Source organism: Malaclemys terrapin, chromosome 2 (genome assembly GCF_027887155.1).
Source record: "Malaclemys terrapin pileata isolate rMalTer1 chromosome 2, rMalTer1.hap1, whole genome shotgun sequence".
Taxonomy (NCBI): Eukaryota; Metazoa; Chordata; order Testudines; family Emydidae; genus Malaclemys; species Malaclemys terrapin.
The window spans coordinates 160,745,484-160,764,975 of NC_071506.1; the positions used below are offsets into that span (position 1 = coordinate 160,745,484).

At 40.6% G+C, this 19,492-nt stretch overlaps 1 protein-coding gene across 3 annotated transcripts in view; it reads right to left on the reverse strand.

Annotated features, from left to right (window-relative positions):
- ADCY2 (adenylate cyclase 2) overlaps positions 1-19,492 on the reverse strand; it is a 459,988-nt gene that overhangs the window by 8,190 nt on the left and 432,306 nt on the right. For 2 of the 3 annotated variants that reach the window (XM_054018109.1, XM_054018108.1), the window contains 3 exons: positions 13,291-13,449; positions 2,607-2,753; positions 1,418-1,525 (listed from right to left, as the gene is read on the reverse strand). In XM_054018109.1, the coding sequence (XP_053874084.1) occupies positions 1,418-1,525; positions 2,607-2,753; positions 13,291-13,449 (414 nt within the window). Of the gene's footprint in view, positions 1-1,388; positions 1,526-2,606; positions 2,754-13,290; positions 13,450-19,492 lie in introns of all 3 variants that reach the window. The other variant, XM_054018110.1, reaches the window with a different exon arrangement.

Sequence of the window (19,492 nt, forward strand, 5' to 3'; positions counted from 1 at the left end):
TTTTAATATTTTAATATTTAAAACTCTTAATAAATAACTGTGTGTGTGTGCATGCACGTGTGTGTGAATAGCACTATGCTTAACCTGCCATATTTGAAAATTATGTAACGTCTCTAAATCTTCTGGTAGCAACATCTCCATGTTCACAATGCAGCCCAAATTCAATCACTTTTGCATTTGGCAATATGCTGGATAAAAAGAAATATTATTACTAATGCATTTGTATTGTGGTGGTGCTGAAGGGCCCGATCAGGGCCCATTGTGCTAAGCACTGCACAAACAGAACTTAGAGATGAACCCTGCCTCAAGGAGCTTAGAATCCTAGTAATAACGTACATAATTGTGTGTTGATAGATGTTGTAATGATATATTTATTCCTTTTTCTGTTTATAGAAGTGCTCACATTGCACAATCTCAGGGCGCTGAGAGAAAAGACTTACTGCACAGTAAAAGACTCTTGCCCTACTGCAAAACCAAACCCCTTCTCAAAAATTATTCTTACAACATGCACTGGAGTCCAACAGGCTGGCGCGCTGCAGATCCAGGGGAAAGCAAAATCTACAGCCAAGTACCTCCCACTGAGGATGTTCCTCTCTCAATCCGTAAATGTCCAAATCAAGGGTGTTTTAGCAAAAGCACTTCAGACGACCTGAACTGCAGAGGGGGGGAATGTGGCAGGCTATAGAGATACCCTCTGCCCTTGTCACACTGCATTTTCAATCCCAATTTAAACTGTCACCACCAGATGACCAGGCAATATGACTGGTCTGTATGACTGTTCATGGAATCATTGAAATTACAACTAGGAAAGACCTGTCAAGCTCATCTTGTCCATCCCATTGCAATGCACGATTAAGTCTAGCAGTTTGTGTAGATATCTTATTTTACAATAACAAAGGACTAGTTTAATATGAACTTAGGTACCTTTTTAGTTCATGCTCACAGGGCCTACTGGGAAGATTTACAATGCAGCATCCTGGTGGGTGCTCCAGTTTACATCCTTGTAGTCCAAACAGCAAGGTCATGTAGATAAACCCAAAGTATACAGCTGATTGTTTGTTGTTTCCCTTGGAACGCATGTAACGAAACACTAATTTTTGAAGTCTTTCATAGAGCTCTCTAAATCTGTTCTAGTGAAGTGCTTCTGAGAACTGTTGCACTATAATAGGGAATAGTGGTTTTGGAACTAAAATGCCATATTTAGACTGAGAAAATGCAAAGATGTCCTTTCATGTTACACTGTAAAGAGTATAGTTCACAGGAACTTGAAGAATTTAGTGAATAAAAATATACAAAAACTTGTCCAATATGATAAAATCCATTGTAGGCCTGCAATACACTGAATCCCTATGAATGTATTTTGAATGTCATGTGAACACAACTTTTACCTAGCAAGCTGTTTATGTCTTTGCTGTACCTGACTGTGTTCTTGGCTGGGCGTAGCACTCAGTCCTGTAGCTGCCATGTAAGTGCTTCCAATGGTCTTGATCTTTTCAACTCCACTAAATTTTGGTTTAGACAACAACTGTGAAGAAATAACAGTTATTCAATTCCCAGACTCTCAGTGTCTGGTAGCTAAACACCTTAAAAGTATTCTGATACTTAATTCTCAGTGCTGTCTTCTACCTCTTGTTAGAAGAAATATGTTGAGTACAGTTTGATGGATGTAATTCCACAAGGAGTTTTGTTCTTATTTAGAATGATCTTAAAGTGCAATGGTCCATTTTACGCTTACACTGAACATCTTTTCAGTATTGTATGATCAGTCGAAAGTGTGTTCAGTGTATGTAATCTAGAATATAATAGTTGCTGTTAAGTATGGGCCAAAGTCTTCCCTTTTACATGTGCAGCATTCCTTGAAGTCAATGGGATCTGCATACATCTGAGGGCATAAAAAAGTTCCTACCTGTGTCACATGAACCAACAGGTAAGCCTTTTTCTGCATTCTGAGTATGTGACTTTGTAAAAGAAATATGGGACCTGGGGTTCCTTGTTTATTGTCTCATGCATTTCAATTTCTCTCTGAGTGTGTGCAGGTCAAATGCTGTCTTCAGTGTGTTGCACAGCTGTAACTGTCTTTAAATTTTGCCATCAGTTCCCCAGTCTGCATCTGCCTTTAGTTGAGGAGAATGATGAGTTTTAAAACCTTCACATTCTTATTAGTCACTCAAAAATCATGTAATCAGTAAGGCAGAAAACTTAGACTAATACAGATCAGATGTAAGGAAATATTATTAATGTCAAGGGAAGCAAATTTAGGTATCAAGTTTTAGGCACTGCAGTTCGAAAACTGCAGTAAGTTTCTGATATGAGTGTGTTGTGTTGAATAAATAAAGGGCCAAACTTCTCCCTCAGACACATGTGCAAGGCTCTACCTGAAGTGGATCAATGGCAGTAGGATACATATGTCAGAGTATGATCTGCTCCATGACATATTCAAATTTTTTCTTAGTCCCAAATCTCTATCAAAATATCCATATGAAATGGACACTTAAAAATTTCCTGACAAACTGTCCACTCAATCGCTCTCTCAAACATTCTCACTGTTTTACAAATTGGGGTTCTCAAAGTTTAATTGTATAATAATTGTTGTTACTAGTACTTACATCATCAAAGTCAGCAATGATCTCATTTAGCAGTCTGAGACATTCCAAGCCTTCTTTATTTACATCAGATTCTGTGTAAAATTCTTTGAAATCCGGAATAGAGGCAAACATGACACAGACGCAGTCATATGACTGGTGATATAGCTCCTGCCCAAAAGAAAAGAACAAAGCTCTAAATACAAAAGATTCATCAACTGCAAACAGTATGGTGTGGAATCAGAGTAGCAGCCGTGTTAGTCTGTATCCGCAAAAAGAACAGGAGTACTTGTGGCACCTTAGAGACTAACAAATTTATTAGAGCATAAGCTTTCGTGGACTACAGCATCCGAAGAAGTGGGCTGTAGTCTCTAAGGTGTTAAATTTGTTAGTCTCTAAGGTGCCACAAGTACTCCTGTTCTTTTTATGGTGTGGAAGAAAGAGACATGATGGAGAGGAGTGTTAGGGGGAGTAGACGTACTCCCAAGATTCCTACATTCTGGTACACGGAATTAACTTCTTACAATCTGATGTTTCTTATTCTTAATAGCTAGAGTTTGTTTAATTTACAGTGGGTAATTAAAAAACAAATTAAACATATTTGTTAAAGAAACCTTCAATGTACAAAATCACAAACATTCAAAATGTTTTAAAGCTACTTGATTTTTTTCCCATTAATATAAACCCTGGAAAATAAGTTATCTTATAATGCTAATGAAATAGGGTTTATTTCTGCAAGCTTTTCATGCACAGAACTGCCTCTGACTTGAACGGGACTGACTGCAGGGCTGAACCTATAATTTACAAAACAATCTCTATTCTATTATTAACTATATGTATTGTAGTAGCTCCTGGAGGACACAGCCAAGATCATGCCTCCATTGTTCTAGGCAGTGTACCAATGAGACACAATCTATGCCCCAAATAGTTTACAATCTAAATAGACAAGAGAAAGGATGGGAGAAAGTAAGAATTATCCCCTTTTTACAGAGAAGGAACTGAGACAAAGAGATTAGTGAGTGGAACTGAAACTGATTGAGATCAATGGAAGTCTTTCCATTGACTTGAGTGGGCTGTGGATCAGAGCTGAAGTGACTTGCCCAAGGTCACAGAGGAAGTATACGGAACAGCCAAGAATTGAACCCAGATCTCCTCAGTCCCCAATTCATTGCTTTAACCACAAATCCATCCCTTCACACAGAGAATAAATTTGTCACTTATAGGAAACAAAAATAAATACTTCTGATGCTAGCAACTTCATAGACATGGAGGCCAATACAAAACTTTAAGATGTGCCAAAATCAACTACTAAGAAGAGACTGTGCAGTATATGTATCTTAAGGAAGATTATAATGGTGTTATATGGCCAAATCCTGTTAATCTTATTTACATGAGTACTCCCACTGATTTCATTTCCAGCTCAATATAGATGTGTCCCATTTTCTGGGGGGCAAGAAAATGAGAGCAGGGAGGATTGCATATCTCCAGTCTGAGGGATTAGATGGCTCTGAGTATTTCTGCATTTTCTGTCCATATTCTAAGAGTTAAATTACTACAGCATTCAGGGAGCTGTATCAGAAGCTTCATATGCTTCCCCTTTAGCTCTGAAGATAAAAACGTAAGTATATTAATGGCCTCATGCGAAGTACTGCTTTGCAAGGTGGTAGGGTTGGAAATGGTGTTCAGTAATTCATTGTTCTTTGATGTGCCCCTGTAGCTAGGACCATCAATACGGCCTGACTATGTCTGAAGTTTTACTTTCACTCAGTTATGCAAAACCAGTATAAGTTAACAGTGACTTGACAAGGTCAAATGAAAAATTAGTCAAGAAAATGTGTGCTAAGTACACCACAAAACAGTCTGTGGGGAACAGGCACTACACAGGTAGGTCTCAAGCAACCTTTCTAGAAAATTATCTAGTCCCACAAAGTCCTATGACCAGTATAGACAACATAGACAACAACAAATGTATTTTTCTGGGATATCAGACATGCTGTCAGGCTCATCTGTTACAGGGAGCCATCGGACAGACACCTTAGGTTAGAGGTTTGTTAGAGGAGTGGGTAGAGGTGCGTTGTGCAGGAGGTCAAACTAGATGATCATAATGGTTCCTTCTGACCTTAAAGTCTATGAGTCACACTGTTTCAGCTTAGGTATATTTTACAAGTTTACCTTTCAAAATTACAATTCTAAAACACAGCTGGAAGAGTGGGAAAAAGGGTCTGATTCTCCAAGGTGCTGACCAACCTAACTCTCCCTCTGAAATCAATAGGATTTGAGGGCTCTACAGACTTTATTGGATTGGGCCCAAAGTGACTTCTCTTGGACCCTATGGGTTGGTTCAGTGTTAAAGCCAAGTCTAATGTCATTCATATTCCAGAAAGATCTAGTGAACATCCCTACATGTACCTAGAAGACTTAAAGGGGGGTTTAGCCAAAGGTTAGTTTAGACCAGTGGTTCTCAAACTGTGGTCCCAACCCTCTTTGAATGGGGTCACCAGGGGCTAGCTTAGACTTGCTGGGGCCTGGGGGCTGAACTCCAAACCCCACTGCCCAGGACTAAAGCCAAAGGCCAAGGGCTTCAGCCCTGGGCGACAGGACTCAGGTTGCAGGCTCCCTGCCTGGGGCTGAAGCCCTTGAGCTTCAGCTTTGGCCCCCCTGCCCGGAGGAGTGGGGGTTGGGCGAGCTCAGGCTCCAGTCCCCCCTCCTGGGGTTGTGAAGTAATTTTTGTTGTCAGAAGTGCAGTGCAATGAAGTTTGAGAACACCTGGTTTAGACTTTGTTGATGTCTACACTACAAAATTAGGTCGATTTAATAGAAGTCGATTTTTTTATAAATCAATGTGATACAGTCGATTGTATGTGTCCCCACTAAGCGCAGTAAGTCGGTGGTGTCCATCCACAGTACCGAGGCTAGCATCGACTTTTGGAGCATTGCACTGTGGTAGCTATCCCACAGTTCCCGCAGTTTCCACCACCCACTGGAATTCTGGGTTGAGCTCCCAATGCCTGATGGGGCAAGAACATTGCTGCAGATGGTTCTGGGTACATGTCATCAGGACCCCCTCCGTCCCTCCGTGAAAGCAACGGCAAAAAATAGTTTCTTGCCTTTTTTCTTGGGTTACCCATGCAGATGACATACCACGGCAAGAATGGAGCCCGCTCAGCTCACTGTCACCGTATGTCTCCTGGGTGCTGCTGGCAGACACGGTACGGCAGTGCTACACAGCAGCATCCCCTTGCCTTGCCTTGTGGACACAGACGGTGCAATACGACTGCTAGCTGTCATCGTCATCCCGTGGGTGCTCCTGGCCGGCCTTGGTGAGGTCGGTCGGGGGCGCCTGGACAAAAATGGGAATGACTCCAGGTCATTCTCTTCTTTAAGTTTTGTCTAATGGAGATTCGGTCCTGCCTGGAATATCATGCCAGATGGAGGCTTCTGCCTCAGGCTGCTCTCCCAGTCGGCAGCACCGCACGGTCACACCTACCCCAGCCTACCCCTTGCTCCCATGGCTCATGAAGCCTGGACAGTAGTAAGGAGCAGTTCAACTATAGGCTGAGCAAGTGCATAATGGGGGTAGAATGTGCCTTTGGACATTTAAAAGCTCGCTGGCGCAGTTTACTGACTTGGTTAAACCTCAGTGAAACCAATATTCCCATTGTTATTACTGCTTGCTGTGTGCTCCACAATATCTGTGAGAGGAAGGGGGAGATGTTTATGGCAGGGTAGGAGGTTGAGGCAAACCGCCTGGCCGCTGATTACGCACAGCCAGACACCAGGGCGGTTAGAAGAGCACAGCAGGGTGCACTGTGCATCACAGAAGCTTTGAAAACCAGTTTCATGACTGGCCAGGCTACGGTGTGAAAGTTCTGTTTGTTTCTTCTTGATGAAAACCCACCCCTGGGTTCACTCTACTTCCCTGTAAGCCAACCGCCCTCCCCTCCCCCTTTGATCTCCGCTTGCAGAGGCAATAAAGTCATTGTTGTTTCAAATTCATGCATTCTTTATTAATTCGTCACACAAATGGGGGGATAATTGCCAAGGTATTCCAGGAGGGGCGGAGGAGGAGGGAAGCACAGGGGTGGGGTAGTTGTAGGGGCCCCCCTAGAATGGCATGCAGCTCATCATAGAAGTGGCATGTCTGGGGCTCTGACCCGGAGCGGCCGTTTGCCTCTCTGGTTCTTTGGTAGGCTTCACACGGCACTGCTGCGGGTCCCTGTTATAACCTCAGTCCTTCATGCCCTTGGAGATTTTTTCAAATATTCCGGCATTTCATCTTTTGGAATGGAGTTCAGATAGCATGGATTCGTCTCTCCATACAGTGATCAGATGCAGTACCTCCCATTCGATCCATGCTGGAGCTCTTTTGTGATTCTGGGACTCCATGGTCACCTGTGCTGATGAGCTTGCCACGCTGGCCAAACAGGAAATGAAATTCAAAAGTTCGTGGGGCTTTTCCTGTCTACCTAGCCAGTGCATCTGAGTTGAGAGTGCGGTCCAGAGCGAGCACAATGGAGCACTCTGGGATAGCTCCCGGAGGCCAATACCGTCGAATTATGTTCACACTACCCCAAATTGGAACCTGCAGGGTCGATTTCAGCGCTAATCCCCTCGTCGGGGAGGAGTACAGAAATAAATTTTAAGAGCCCTTTTAAGTTGACAAATATGGCTTTGTCGTGTGGACAGGTGCAGGGTTAAATTGATCTAACGCTGCTAAATTCGACCTAAACTCGTAGTGTAGACCAGGGCTTCTTTATGTGCTGATTGCACCTTATGTCTTAGTGGGGTCAGACAGCACATATTTCTGTGGTCAGCTCAATTTTCATTTTACTTTTTCAAATCATTTTCATCCTCACTGGATTTTGTTTTTGTAAATGAAATAGTCTGAACCACCCAAACAGTGCTGGGATTTCAAAGGAGTGAAAGGCTGCTCAAAATGTGTTCAGTGGGTGCAGATGGAGGAGAAACTATTCAACAATCTTTATAAAAAGAGTGGAGAAAGTATTTACAGCAGATTCTAGCTAACACACACAAAAGAACTGCTTTTCTTCACTCAGCAAACTTTTATAGTAGGTTTTAATTACTGTAGCATCTTAAAAATAAATGTACTACAAGTATATTATAAATATTAGCATAAACTACGCATGTCAAAATAAACAAACTACATTCTGTGATCATTTATCCATCTTAAAAATTGGTGTTTGCTTACCTACTTGATAATTTGCAAAATTTAGTAATTCACAGAGGTCCTCCTGGTCATTAATTAGTGTTAAATAGCAAAGTTCTATTGTACTAGATTCTACATACTGTTTTAAATTGAAACAATTAATTTATTCAATAGATATACTGGGCTAAATTCTACAGTGCCTTAAATTACACTGAAGTTACTAGATAAGCCTAGTTCAGTAAATAACACTGTGTAAGTATTGAATGTGTCTTAACTCAGTTGATCTTGCATTCTGTGGCTGTGAATCATGGTAGATCATCAAAAATCAACAGGATAATGTAGTACCTGGCTATAACCTATTCAGCAAAGACAGACTAGGTCAGAGAGGTGTGATGGAGGACATGCAACATCGCACCCAAGAGATTACATGGAATCTAATGGAAGAAAATTGCTGAATGGTGGGAACTACGCAGCAAAATCTACAAGAATATAAATTAGATTATAGTAACAAGAATACAGATGTATTAGTAAGGCTACACTCTACTGGACTCTGATCAGGAAAGGGATATTGGGTGTAGAGTGCTGACAAGATGTGACAGAGACAGATAATGATATAGAAAAGATAAACCAGGTGCATCTATCCTCTCATAATATGGGAACAAGGGGACAGCCAATGAAACTGAAATGCAACAAATTTAAACTGCAGCTGATTAAATGGAATACTTTCTTACCCAAGGAATAATAAATGTGAAGAGCTTGCTGCCATAAGATAATGTTAAAGCCAAGTACTTAGCAGGATTCAAAAAAGGATTAGCCTTTTGTTAAAGTTATTAGGATAACAACATCCATAGTTATATTAGGTAGGATAAAAATATTTTAGAAGGGAAATAAAACCTCATGCTTAAGGGCAAGAGCCAACCAATAACTGATAGTGGTTAGGAAGAGAATTTCCCTAAGCACAAATTATTCTCTTAACTGCTCACTGCAATGTTTCCTGTATCTGCCTTTGAAGCAACTGGTATGGCCACTGTCTCAGACAGGATACTAAACTAGATGGACTGCTGGTCCACTTATGGACCCCAGGGTTATCTGCCATATAAACATCACACACAGAGCCCACATGACCCTTGCTGTTAAGAAGGAGCATTTTTGTTCGTCCCTGTGGAACAGGTTCATTGCCCAGAAGCAGTAGTGGTAATTGTGCAATGCACAATGATAAGGGAGAGAGTAAAGACACTGTTGTGAGAATGTGCACAGTGGGGGTACAGATGTGCTGCTGTGACTCAGAAAGCATCAATGTGCATTACACCCTAGTACTGTTGGTTGTACACCAAGAAGAGGACAAATAACTGAAGAGAAAGGGTTGCAAGTGGGACTGTACCACGTGTAGATCTAAATATAACCTTGCTAGTGGCAAAACAGGGTTACCCCTCCCTCCCTCTCTCCCCACCCTGAAAAACGGACAGACAAACTGGAGATGTGAACACTTACTGCACAGCATATGTTGAAGGGGCAGGTGGAGCTCAGCTACAGTGTGCACCTCTCTGACACACAGGCTAATGCTGTAGATCCTGGTGTTAATGTCTAAGGGCTTGTGTACATTTACAGCACTGCAGCAGCGCCACTGTCCGTACAGCTGTAGTGCTTAGTAAAGATGCTGCCTGTGCTGATGGAAGGGCTTCTCCCCTTGGCGTAGTTAATCCACCCTCCCGAGAGGCCATAGGTGTGTCGAGGGGAGAAGCCCGCCCATCGACATAGTGTTGCGTACACTGGCAGTTGGGTCGCTATGACTGCATAGCACAAGGGGGTGTGGATTTTCCATGCCCCCGAATGACATAGGGCAGGTCTTCACTATCCGCCGGACCGGTGGGTAGAGATCGAGCTATCGGGGTTTGATTTATCATGTCTAGTGTAGACACGATAAAATTGATCCCTGATCACGCTTCCCGTCGACTCCGGAACTTCAGCTCACGAGAGGCAGAAGCGGAGTTGACGGGGGAGCGGCAGCGATCGACTTGCCGCCGTCCTCACAGCCAGGTAAGTCGACCTAAGATATGCTGACTTCAGCTATGCTATTCGCGTAGCTGAAGTTGCGTATCTTAGGTCAACCCCCCCACTAGTGTAGACCTGGGCATAGTTATACCAACATAAGTTTGTAGTGTAGACCAGGGCTAAGACACCAATGGGTCAGGTTTATACAAAGCCAAGCAGTCAGCATGGCCCTCACAAAGGTGATGAGAGGATTTCAGACAGGAACACCAATATAATGAAGTTATTTGGCTTGTTGATATAATAAGGTCTTCAGCAATCAGATTTCCTTAACTTGGGAAAAGCATTTCTCTGTAAAGCAGAACTCTTCAAAACATTATGCCTAAGCTTCTGTATACTTGAAAATCTAATGCAACAGACATCAATGCGTAACGTCTGTCACCCAGACATCCTGAATAGCTATAGCTAACTCAAAGGAAAGGAGAACAGGAGTACTTGTGGCACCTTAGAGACTAACAAATTTATTAGAGCATAAGCTTTCATGGACTACAGCTGTATAATAAATTTGTTAGTCTCTAAGGTGCCACAAGTACTCCTGTTCTTTTTGCGGATACAGATTAACACGGCTGCTACTCTGAAACCTGTCAAAGGAAAGGGCAGTTTTAGTTCCATGTAATTTTAACAAATATTAAAATAAACTATTACTTAAAGAATACATATTGTTGAATTTAAAATAAAAACAGTGAATCAAGCTTGCACTTCCAATTCTGAGGAGAAAGTCCTGGCAAAGGATCTTGCCTAGTTGCCAACATCTACAAGGGACAAAAGAAAACAACATCACCTCTGAAAGAAGGAAGTTCCCAGGATTTGGAAGGCAGTATCTTCCAGAGGGCAAAGAGGTATTGATGGGAGAAGGGAAAGGTAACAGTCTGAGAATGAATGGCTTGCATTGTCCACCAAAATTAAATGTTATGCCCCTTGTGGCAAGTTCCCTTCGCCCTCCTATTGAATCTCAATCTCTTCTGCCAGGCCCTCCTGTCCTTCCCCGCTCCACAGCCCAGCTGCTGACTTGATTGGTCCTAGAGATCTTGTGAAGGATGGAGGAACAATCAGGTCCTGCTTTGCACTATCTCTGGTAGGGCCATGGCACTTTCTTTCTTTCTTTCCATCCCTCCTAATGGGGCAGACTGCTGTGCTGGCCTAACCACTGTACTGGCGTTGGCTGCAGAGGAAGAACAGATTACTATGGCAATTAATGGACTCTGTAGTGAGCTTGCAGGTGAGCTCACAGTAGTAAAGTGCCCACATTATCTGGGTGCTTTGCCTCTCACAGAAATTGAGAGTGACAGAGATCTTGAGCCTACAATATATGTTAAGTGGGAAACACTAGTGAAAAGTGGATCTTTCTAATCCCAGCCCGGTCTCCTATCCTTCGCATTCATCCTTTGTTACCTTCCTTTTCTCTCCTGATGGAAATTTTCCCAGTTTGGTATCTGATACAGACACAAAATCCTGGAGGTTCCAACAGACATACATTTATTACAGTTTGCTCTGAGACCACTGCATTAGCCATTTGCACTTCCTGGTGTGGACCACTACTGGGTCTCTTAAAGATAGATTCCCACTATCGGATCCCACTCATTCTCCATCTACCTCCTTTTTTCCTCCTTCATTCTATCCCCAATATTTTCTTCTTCCCTACCATATTTGTCTTGTTTGTCTTTCACATAAATCTCACAAATTATATTCTAGACTAGATCCTTCATTACTACTTTTGACACAAATTTGGTTTAATCATTAAATGAATTTTAGAAACAGGGTCAAACTGTTTTCCACAAACATAGTCTTAAATGAAATTGTGTTTGCACAAATATTTGGTACAAACAAATGGTTTGTGATGGGTTATGAACACAACAAATTTAAATTTTGACATTTAAAATGTTCTTTAAAAAATTCTCCTTTATTTATCCAGCTCTAACATACATGCATGTGCATGCACGCCCCCCATCCTTCTGACCCCCACCACTGAAATGAGGCCATCTCAAAAGAATTTATTTTAACTCTATTCTGACTTTCTTTATATATTTTATCATCATTCCCAATTACAATGCCCTTCCCCAATGTTAAAAAGAAAGCTTGTAGTAAGCATAGATGCAACAAATCAGAAAGTTTTAAGTGGTTTTCCATACCCTTAATGGCATTAATTAAAACAAATCTGAGGAAACAGTTGATGTTTAGAACACAGCACACATAAAGCGGTAGTATGCTAATATTCCTAAGTGTTTCCAAAATTAATCTAGTAGCTGGATCTCGTTCGTTTGAGAAATGGGTTTGATGCTAGTTTAAGACAAAAATAACTAACAGAAGTATCACCCTAATCTTTTTTTTAAGGGAGAGCCATTAAAGCATGCCAAACCAATTTTTACTTTGCTTGACATGACAGCTCAGAGGGCTCAGCACATCACAGTTGCTGATCATCAGCAAATTTATCTAAAGCTAATTTCAATCACAATAAGCTTGAGGGTGAGAATACAAATCTGGTTGCCTATAGTTAGATGAGCAGATGGTGCTACTCTGTCAGGCAGCTTTGCAATAGCATATTTGAGAAAGTAGACTCCTGATGGCTTGCTGTCTTTAACACCTGAGCTGAGAACTGGAGCTGTGCCAACCTGGCACAAAGCCAAAGACGACAGTGGTTCACCAGTATCTTCTGCCAATTTTTTTTCAGACTGGATACCAGCTAATGGGTAGTGAAGAACAGAAAAGTTTTTATATGCAGTACTTTACTATTAGGTCTTACTGCATGCTGAAATGATGGAAGAAATACTGCTCTTTCTGACCTAACCATCAAAGATGAAACAACACAGCTAAGTATCTATTTTGATTTATTGTGAAATCATTACTCTGTTAAATACAGTTATTTTTGCAAGAATTTTACTCTCTACTTTATAAGCACTTTCTTTCATTCTTCGTTACTACACCTTTAAGAACGTTTTGGCGCTGGTCTACAGCCCTCTGAAGTCAATGGGAGTCTTTCTATTGACTTCCATGGACTTTTCATCAAGTCCTTAAGCTGAGAAGAAATGGATACTGAGGCACTGAAGATTGTTTTCTGAATGAATGCATTCCCTCTGTCTTAATTTTTTTTAACTTTTCCTTTGATAGCTAGGCATTCCTGACACCAGCAGCAAATGCAGCACTCAAATACAGCTCCATTTTGCCACTAGAGGAAAACAATTAATTTCAATGTAAATTCAGGTCCATTCAATCATCTCTTTTCTCCTTCCCTCTCCTTTTTCCTCCTCCCAAGTCTGTATCTTGCTTCTTGGATGACAAAGTGCTTTGTCATTTAAACAATTTCCCACTTCCTATTGCAAGCTACCGTGCCACAGTCTCTAGTGTAAAACAGACCTTTAAATTATTGTAAAGAAAAGAAAATAATTAGTAAATTTACAATCCTATCAATATGGACCTATTAAATGATTGTTTTGAATGATATGCCCAGTTTGTGTGTGTTCATCACAGAGTAGCTGATAGTAAGCAGTGGCTGACCTCGTTCTTCAGGTTCCTTGCCAAGAAGTGTTCAGCCACGTGTGCAGGAAGCACATTCTCCAGCAGCACCCGATTCAGGTTCTCCATGGTTTCAATCTCCTCACGCTCTTTTTTGAACTTGTTCTTCCACAGGAAGTCTAACCTACAGTAATATTCATTCTGTTACAAGAGGACACAGAAGTAAAGAAAAAATAGGCATCTTGTCCTGCTCGAGTACAGGTTTTAAGAGACAAAATAAGCACAGTACACCCTCCTTAAGAGGCTCCCTGTTATCAAGTTTCTCTTGTATATGTGGCCCCATACTCCACTGAAGTTAGTCCCAGGTGCCCATTTTGATGTATGTTTTATCTCTCAACTTAGTAAGGACAAAATTTGGGACACTGTGGGAGACTGACCTAAAATAGGGGACAAAACAACAACAACAAACCGCAAGGGCAGAATGCCTTAACTGATAGTGAATTTACTTTTTTTATCCAACCATGTTTTTTGTGCCTTTCATTTCACAATTCAAAATTTATGAGAAAAAGAATTTAGAATTATTAAATAAGGTAACTTCTATCTTGTTTGGGATGGAGGCAAACTGGGGTCTAAAACACCGGATTTTTTTTGTCACATGGGAGATAGGATGGGTGAGGTAATATCTTGTATTGGACCAACTTCTGTTGGTGAGAGAGACAAGCTTTCAAGCCACACAGAGCTCTTCTTCAGGTCTGGGAAATATACTTCAAGCACCACAGCTAAATGCAAGGTGGAACAGATTGTTAGCATACATAACTAGGTAGCACATATTCTAAGGGACCATTCAAGGTACAGTGTCTCTCACCAACAGAAGTTGGTCCAATACATGATATTACTTCACCCATCTTGTCTCTCTAATATCCTTGGTTCACCACTGCTACAACTACACTTTGTAACATGAGACAGTTAAGAAGAACTATCTGTACACACTACACTAATATTCATCTTCCTTGGTTCAATCAGCCTGATAAAGAGGGTGTACTACAGCAAAAATCAGACAGTGGATCAGTACACAGAGACTAGAAGTGTAACATAATATTAATATTTTTTCTGAGTATGGACAAAGTTTCATAAAGCAAAAGAGTAACAAAAATGAAAATATTAAAGGGATACAGTCAAGCTGGAATTTTTAAATTAGCTATTTTTAAATCTTTTTAATTAAGCTGCACATCAAATTGTATATCCTAACATTTTTGATTTTTTAAATCACTTTTAAAATATGCATATCAGAGTTTTTCTTCTCCCCTACAGTGTTTATAAAGATTTTGGGGCAGCCCTAAGAACAATACCTAAAATGACGAGGTCTATGCTGCAAACAAATTTGTTTGCCCACTAACCTAGAGATATAAGTAGTAGAGCAGATTCTTCTCAAGTACCATTTATTTCTAGTAGCAGAAGTGGCAGTAGATCTTTGACAGGTTTGCTTTTGGGAGCTTTCTTTTTGTGATGCTGTCCTGTCTTAAATCCCACTATAAGAGTAGATTATAGTATATATTTTTTCCTTTTCACCACAGCATCTCCATTCTCATTTCCCATGCTGTCCTCAGGGCTGGCGCAATCCATTAGGCGACGTAGGCAGTCACCTAGGGCGCTACAATTTGGGGGGGGGTGGGACGACCGCAGCGGTATTTCAGCGGCGGGATCTTCCGCTGCCTCTGTTGGGGGCGGCATTTCGGGGCAAGACCTCCCACTGCCTAGGGCGGCAGAAAAGCTGGCGGCGCTCCTGGCTGTCCTAAGTCTCTTCACTGCTTTCCAATTTATTGTGACTCTGCAATGATCATGTATGTAGCTGAAAACATTTATTTTATTTAGTGGCTTCCTGACTCTTGCACAATGTCATGCTATGAGAAGGAACTTTTTCTGTTATAACTAGACCCTCTGCATACTGGCATCTACCTTGATAGATATGGACAGTAGAAATTCCTAAATCTAGACAATTCACAATACTATGGAATTAAGATTGTTGTGTTATGGTTATTGTGGGATGTTGCAAATTTGGCAATTTCATCATAAGCTGTGCAAACTCCTTCAAAATGGATAATAGTGAAATTTTCAAAATCTGTACAGTAAAGACTACATGGGCCTGATTATGATCTAATTTAGACTGGAATAAGTCAACAGCAATTCCAATGTCGTCAGTGGAGTTCTACCAGATTAAAACTGTTGTGAGGTCTGAAAAAGACTCCTAGACATTGTACTAAAGAACAAGATTATGGAAATAATTTGATGCATTCTTCAACTACTACTCCTCTACCCTGATATAACACAACCCGATATAACACGAATTTGGATATAATGCGGTAAAGCAGTGCTCCGGGGTGGAGTGGGGCTGCGCACTCCGGCGGATCAAAGCAAGTTCGATATAACGCAGTTTCACCTATAACGCGGTAAGATTTTTTGGCTCCCGAGGACAGCATTATATCGGGGTAGAGGTGTACTTAGTAATCTTAGTAAACTTTCACAGAAAAATGCATACAGTTCTTCTAGATAGAAGAGTGCTATCACAGTATGAACTGATGCATAGTTGTCTTGTTGAGGCTACAGTCTAAGATGTTAAAACAGTAGAACAAGGAACCCAAATATTATTACAATGATTTTATGTGGTTTCAAAGGAAATGCAGATAAATGACAGTGGAGTGAAAAGGGTATCTGTGAACACAAACTCTAAAAGGAAATAGTAGAAAAAAACCATGCCTCAGTTTAACACGTATAGATTAATGGACTGAATCTGGCTTTAGATACCAATGACAGGCTGGATTGTGAGGACCAAGTACTATGCACATATTTTAGTTACAAAACAAAAAGAGAAACTGTAAGATTAATTAACTTATCTACTTTGATATATCTACTGTGGGAGGAAGAATGTCGGTTTAAACTAAACTGGACACTAGAAGTATAATGTCTCTGCAACCAAAAGGAGAACACCTTTATTCATGAAAGTAAAATTGGTCTTAGCATTTCAGCAGGATCATGCTGTCCAAGCTAAAGCTGGAACTAGTAGGATAGTGATGCAGAACAAGCAAAGAATGTGCAGCTTCTGAAGGAGCTATACATATTGCTATTGAGTGTTTTCAAGTGGTAAACAAAGGAAACCAGAGTGGGAATAGTGTACAGAGGCAGTTTTTAAAGGAACAGAGAACCTGTACTCAATTCACCTTTTCTAGGATTCTATTGTTGACATTCTGCAACCAAATGACAATTCCTTATTACAAAGAATCAGTTTATGATCAATCTTGTTTCAAAATTGACCTCATTATGCAAAAGGCAGCAGTCACTTTTCTAGAATACCTATTTTACTGTCCAATTAAAAGAAGAACTCTTTCAACTCCTTGTTGCAATCATATTAAGGAAGTGTCAATTTACAATGAAAAACAAACAGGCTTTCCTACCCAGGTGGTTCCTAATAAGGATGACAAAGGAAAAGGCCACCAAGTATGATAATGCAGAATAAGTCTATTAAAAAACTGAAATGCCACAGTGATTGCCATAGCTAGTTAAAAGTAAACTGGAAAGCTGAAACACAATTTTGAAGCCATGAATTCTAAATACTCTATCAAATTTCAATTTTCATATGATATCAAACATCTGTGTTGAAAAGACTGGGTAAAACAAGGTGCTATGTGAACTATAGTCTTCAAAAAGTCTTCTAGTTTGTTTAAGGTTTGTATTAAATAAATCATTTATTTACTACTTTATTATTTATCTTTTTAAATCTAAGATGCCACAGTAATATTGTGAAGAGAACTTTGATATCGTGAACAAAGATACATCATCAAAAGTAGCTGTGAATTTAACAAGAAGTGTTAGAAAATACTGCTAAAGTACTGTACACTAAAAATGCATTCTCTCTGGACTAGATTCATGAAGGACACCTAAAGAGGAAGTTAGTTGCCTAAGTCCAACGTTTAGGCACGACAAAGACACCACTCAGCTTCTGCCTAACACCATAGGTGCCCATGTTTCCACTGGTGGACATGCGTAAAGCCAACGAACCCTGATGATGCCCCACAGCTAACCAGCTGTTCAGAGCTCTTGCTCATGCCTTAGCCCCCATAGGATTTGCAAACCTGGCGTTCTTCCATCTATCTCATGTGTGGGACCCAATCTGGTAGTTGTACTCAGAGCATACCCAACCACACAAAAAACAGCTGGAAGCAAGAAGGTCAGGAGGGAGAGAATGTGTCCATCCCTAGTCCACCCAGTAACCAAGGCACTCATCTGAAATGTGGGAAATCCAGTTTTGAATCCCTATTCAACCTGATTTGGAGCAGGGACATGAACCCAGTTTTCCCAACTCCCAGGTGAGTGCCCTAACTGCAGGCTATTGGCTCAGTCTCTCTTGTTAAAGCTGTTCTACTTTGTATAAATACTGTAATTAAATATTTATTGGGGCGGGGACTTGACTCTCCCACAACCTAAGCAAATAACATAACCACATTATTGGCTATAGTGGGATGGGTCTCTCCCATTTTATTGTGAGAAAGGGTTTACAACTGCCCCTCTCCGATCTGTCAGTGAGGCACTTCAGGCCCAGATCAATGAAAGCTAGGTGCCAAAGAACTTTTGTGAAGCCCCACGCCTCTCCTCAGCATTTCACTCCCAGCTAGGTTAGGTGGCTCCCCACTCAGCTTGCTGGCTTCTGGGAATCTCTTTGTTAATTAGTCAGGTAACTCTCCCAGGGGAGCCTGAGCACCCTAGGACTGTGAACTTCACTGGGTGGCTGGCTGCCTAGGGGCTAGGTGTTGCAATGCCTACGTCCCCTTTGTGAATCTAGCCCTCTTCCCTTATGTATTTAGATTTATTAATCAATTTTAGAAACAAAGGACCAATTAGTCTCGGATGTTTTATCTGTATCAACTTGTTTTTAATTTTCATTTTTATTAGCCTTTCCACAGTATAACCAGTGTTATATATAACAAAGTAAAAATCCTATTAAATCTTGTTATTTTTATAGAAAATGTAAAAATTAAGATAGTTTCCTACTTTCACCTATTAGTCAGAGGTATCTCCTGAATGTACCCACACAGGGATTTGTGAATGTCTTGCAAACCTCACAAGCGGGGTCCCTGCAGGTATAGAATCCTCTGAATACTGAAGACCCAGCTTTCCTGGAACAGGGATCAGCTACTTTCTTGGCTGTGACTCTTGACCTTGTGTACAACAGAAAGGTGAGGAGAGAAAGTGCTGCCTTTATTTTTAAAGAACACAGCTCTACAGAGGGAGCTCACTAGACGTAATAAGGGTTGATGTAGAGAAGTACTGGTAAGAGATTGACCCAAGATTAGAATCTACAGCTTACGCCTAAACCACTATGCCACTGTGCATCTCAGTAAAGGCACTGGGTTTCTCTGTGCCTTAGTTCAGCTAATAAGCCTTTGTGCTTTCCTAGTGTTTTTCCATGGTATATTATATATAAAAGCAAAGCACTTTACAAATTTGGGTAAATGATTAGCTCAATTTTACAGTTGGTTTAACTAAAGAAAGTGTATGTAAGGTAATTTGTATGTAAGGCAATATGGTCTTGAGGATAAGATATGAGTCTATTATATCAGTTATCAAGGTTTTCTTCCTAGCTTAGCCACAAAATTCCTATACAAGCCTTGGCATGCCTCTCAAACTCTCTAATCCTCAATTACAATACCTGAAATATGTGTCAAATCATGTCAGTCCACCTTGGAATGGTGGTATGAGTTCTTACTGAATGAAGATTGTGGAGTGCATAGATTTATTAAGGATTATCAGTGGAAGAGATGGAGATACAGATCAAGACCTGTGTTTATTTCCTTAGATCAATGGAGAATTTTAATAGAAAATATAGTAGAAGTCATTATCAGACCATGGAGATTCCTTTTATTTTCAAAACCAGCCTGACACAGATTGGAAGACAACAACTAATAGATACTCCACTGCCAAGTGTTCTTTTTTCTCCATAGATAAACCATCTTCTATACTTTTTAAATAATGACAATTTATGAAACCTCTTAACAACTCTGCTCTTGAAAAACACCTCTTGCATGACCCAATATCAAAATCTACCTCCCTTTAAAATTTTGTAATGCCATGGGATTTAAGTGGGCAGATAAAAACAAAAGACACTTGGAAAAAGTGTTAAGAGGAACAATTTTTAAATATTGTAATATCAAAATACTGTATATGTAATTGATGTATAGACTATGTTCTGAAA